The 3,972-nt window shown below is 66.2% G+C and overlaps 1 protein-coding gene across 1 annotated transcript; it reads left to right on the top strand.

Moving 5' to 3' along the window:
• The first annotated feature begins 1,182 nt into the window (after positions 1-1,182).
• Positions 1,183-2,755, top strand: INPP1 (inositol polyphosphate-1-phosphatase). The gene is made up of 5 exons (XM_042891914.1): positions 1,183-1,416; positions 1,526-1,586; positions 1,684-1,884; positions 1,964-2,138; positions 2,260-2,755. The coding sequence occupies exons 1-5, from the start codon at positions 1,213-1,215 to the stop codon at positions 2,753-2,755; spliced, it is 1,137 nt and encodes a 378-aa protein (XP_042747848.1). The 5' UTR covers positions 1,183-1,212.
• Positions 2,756-3,972: the final 1,217 nt, after the last annotated feature.

Raw genomic sequence — 3,972 nt, 5'->3', positions numbered from 1 at the left:
TGTGTGGGATGAGGGGGGGCTGAGCTCAGCCCGCGGCCGTGGGGCAGCGTGGATGTGGTGGGAGGAGAAAAGCCCCCGGCCACGTCCCCAGCCACGTCCACGGCCACGTCCCCATTCCTGTCCCGGCTCGCATTCCTGTCCACGTCCCCAGCACTGTCCTCATCCATCACCGCGGCCCCATTTGTGTCCCCATCCCCAGCACTGTCCCCACGCGTGTCCTCATCCCCGTCCGTGGCCACGGCCTCGTTCACATCCTTGTCCGCCTCCCTGTTATCTAAAGCTACACCCCCTCGTGTCCCTTCCTGTATCCACATCCCTGTCCCTACCTACATTCTTGCCCCCATCCGTGGCCACGTCCCCATCCATGTCCCTTTCCTTGTCCCCAGCCCCGTCCCTCTTCCCATTCATGGCCATGTTTTCATTCACATCCATTTGCATCTCCAGCCCCATCCCTGACCCCATCTCTGTCCCCACATCTGGGCCATCCCTCTACTCACATTTTGGCCATCCCTGTCCCCACATCTGAACAGACCCCATCCCCATACCTAGGCCATCCCTGTCCCGATGTCTGTGCTGTCTCTGTTCCCACACCTGGAGCATCCCCATCTTCATACCTGTGCCATTCCTGTCCCCACATCTGGACCATCCCCATCCCCACATCTGGACCATCCCCATCCCCACATCTGGGCAATCTCTGTCCCCAAATCTGTGCTGTCTCTATAGCCGCACTAGACCATTCCTGTCCCCACATCTGAGTTGTTCCTTTCCCCACACCTGGACCATTCCTATCCCTATACCTGTGCCTCCCCATCCCCACATCTGGACCATCTCTGTCCTCACATCTGTACCTTTCCTATCCCCACATCTGGGCTGCTCCTGCCCTCACATCTTGACCATCCCTATCCCCATATCTGTGCCTCCCCATCCCCACATCTGGGCCATATTTGTTCCCACATCTAGACCATTCCTATCCCCACATCTGGGCTGTTCCTATTCCCATTCCTTTGCCATCCCCCTCCCCACATCTGGGCCATCTCTGTTCCCACATCTGGGCAATCGCTGTCCCAACATCTGGGCCGTCCCTGCTGCTTGCACCCCCCACCCCACCCCCCACCCCAGGGACGCACCGTGGGGCCAGGCCGCTCTCATCCCCACACACCCTGCAGTGAGGGGCCGGGGGCTCCGGGGCGATACTGAGCAGTGTCTCCAGCCATGGCCGCGCTGCTGAAGGCCGTTCTGGGCGCCTCGGAGAAGGCAGCTGAGATCGCACGGCTGTGCCGGGACGCCGAGCCGCTCTTCCGACTGCTGGTGGCCGAGAAAACCGGAGCGGATCGGAACCAGCGCTTCTCCCACGACTTCAAGACTCTGGCAGATGTCCTCATCCAGGAGGTCATCCGGCACGACCTGGGCACCAAGGTGAGGGTTGGCTGGGGGTAAGGGAGCCCAGATTTGGGGGTCTCTGTGCTAAGAGCTGTCCCCGAATTTGGGGATGTGGGAGCGCTGCTGAGTGATGCCGTCCCTGCAGTTCCCTGAGCTGCGCGGCCACATCGGCGGCGAAGAGTCCAACGAGTTCACCAACGCCAACGGTGAGTGAGGCTGGGGGGCGTGGGGAGGGGGTGGGCACGGAGCCCCTCCCCCCCCCCCCAGCCTCGGGGATCGCGCTGACAGCACGGTGCCGTTCAGGGGACACGGTGGCGGTGCGGGTGTGCGGCACGGTGAGTGAAACGGCAGCGCTGCTGGGCTCCGTGCTGCACCCCGAACGGGAGGCGGCGGAGCTGCTGGCGGCCGCGGCGCACCGGGAGGTGGCAGTCGGGGACGCGGCGCTGGATGGCGTCACCGTCAGCATCGACCCCGGGGATGTCGCCGTGTGGATCGATCCCATCGGTGAGGGGGCACCGAGTCGGGCTGCGATCCCCCTGCACGCCGCGGCTGTGCGGTGATGGTGACGGCGCTGTGTGTGCAGATTCCACCAACGAGTACATCGTGGGGCGGGAGGATGTTGTCCCCCAGGATGGCATCGCGCCGTCGGGGCTCTGCTCGGCGCTGGTGCTCATCGGTGCCTATGAACGCAGCAGCGGTCGCCCCGTGCTGGGTGTCATCAACGAGCCTTTCCACCGCCGCCACCCCCAGACACGTGGGTACGTGGGGGGGACTCTCACACCTCGCCGTGGCCGCGGTGGGGACATCGTGAGGGGTCTCCCCTCGGTGTCCCCATCCTGGCAGAGCCGCGATGGCCATCGGTGTATCCTCACCCCGCAGGTGGCAGGGCCGCTACCATTGGGGAATCGCCTACCGAGGCACCCACCTCTCCTCTCTGAGCCGCCCCCCACCACCGCAACCCCCTCCCCGTGTGGTGCTGAGCCGGGCAGAGGCGCAGGGGGTGCGGGATGCCCTGGCCTCACTCAGTGGGGGTCACCTCCATTTCGCTGCCGGTGCCGGTTACAAGATGCTGTGTGTCATCCTGGGACGCGCGGATGCCTACGTCCTCTCGGGGGGGAGCACCTTTGCATGGGACGCCTGTGCCCCCCACGCCATCCTGTGTGCTCTAGGGGGCGGTGTGGTGGCCCTGCGGGATGCCCTGAGGGCACGGAGGGAGGGGGACACGAGGACGCCCCCCCAACTGACCTACAACTGCCCGGCTGAGGGGGCAGTGGGGCCTGAGCGTTGGGCTAACCTAGGGGGGCTGGTGGCCTATGTGCACCCCCAGCACTTGGAGGCAGTGCTGGAGGTGCTGGCCGCTGTGCCGGGCCTTTGAACGGGGAGGGGTTGGGGTTGGGGGGCAGGGTGTGGGGCAGGGATGCGGGTGATGAGACAGCAGATGTGGGGTAGCAGGGACAAAGGGGCACAGAGAGGTGACGCCTGAATGGCAGGACCCCAGGGTGTGGGACATGGGGTGGTGGGGACCCTTAAAGTGGGGCAGAGGGGTGTGGGGCAGCTGGGACCCCGTGGCAAGGGACCCAAGGGGCATGGGGCAGTGACAGCTAGTGACCAGAGTGCCAGGGTATGGGGCATGGGGTGTTGGAGACACTGGGGTGCTCAGCATGGGATGGGGGGGACACAAAGGTGACACATGGAGAAGTGACACGTGGGTGGCAGGACCTCGGGGTGTGGGACATGGGGTGGTGGGGACCTTTAAAGTGGGGCAGGTGGGGTGTGGGGTGGCTGGGACCCCATGAGGGGACAGAGGGGCGCGGAGCGGTGCCACCACGGTGCCGGTGGGGCAGAGGGGACGTGGGGGCCCCGGGGCTGAGTGCCGCTCCGCATCATTAAAGGCTCCGCGTCGCCTCCGTCTCTGTCCATCCCGCGGAGCGCCGATGGGGCGAAAGGGGGGGTGAAGGGGGGTTGGGCGGGACCGGGGCGGGGCGGGGCGGGACCGGGGTTTCCTGTTGACTGCCGCTGGGGCTCCGTCACATGACCGGAGAGCACAAGGAGGAACGGCGGCGCCGGTGAGTGCCCGGGGCGGGGGAGCGGCACCGGGAGCGGGATCGGAACCGGGATCGGAACCGGAGCGCGGGGCTGCGGTACCGGGAGGGGTCCTGGGGACGGGGGAAGGAAGCGGTACCGGTCCTGGTAGCGGAGCGACGGCGGTGGGACTGGGAGAACGGGAGCGGAGCGCGGTGGGTGGGGCCCCGGGCCCCCCCCCCCCCCCCGGGGGGGGGAAGGATCGAGGTACCGGGGCTGCGGTCTGCACGGGACGGCCCGGTTCGGTGCCGTAAAAGGGATCGGCGCTTCCCGCAGGATTCGCCATGGCGGTGGAGGGCGGAATGAAGTGCGTGAAGTTTTTGGTGTTCATCTTTAACTTTATCTTCTGGGTGAGTGCGGGGCCGGGGAGTTGGGCGGGGGCACTGCGCTCTTACCCGACGGGACCCCCCTCCCTCCTCACCCCTTCCTTTTCTCGGGACCCCTCCCGTTCCTTAACGCCCCCAACGGAGATCCCGGGTTTTGGCCGTCCGTCGGTTCCGGGGTTAATAG

The sequence above is a fragment of the Lagopus leucura genome, unplaced genomic scaffold (genome assembly GCF_019238085.1).
Source record: "Lagopus leucura isolate 7727_CA_CO unplaced genomic scaffold, USGS_WTPT01 34123-0_obj-0_obj, whole genome shotgun sequence".
NCBI lineage: Eukaryota > Metazoa > Chordata > Aves > Galliformes > Phasianidae > Lagopus > Lagopus leucura.
This window is presented reverse-complemented; position numbering and strand designations above follow the sequence as displayed.

Bases quoted from the DNA above. Each gene is read 5' to 3' on its own strand.
- INPP1 (XM_042891914.1), top strand. From the start codon at position 1,213: ATGGCCGCGCTGCTGAAGGCCGTTCTGGGCGCCTCGGAGAAGGCAGCT. The intron at 1,587-1,683 runs GTGAGTGAGGCT...GGTGCCGTTCAG, and splicing joins CGAGTTCACCAACGCCAACG to GGGACACGGTGGCGGTGCGG. The intron at 1,885-1,963 runs GTGAGGGGGCAC...CTGTGTGTGCAG, and splicing joins CGTGTGGATCGATCCCATCG to ATTCCACCAACGAGTACATC.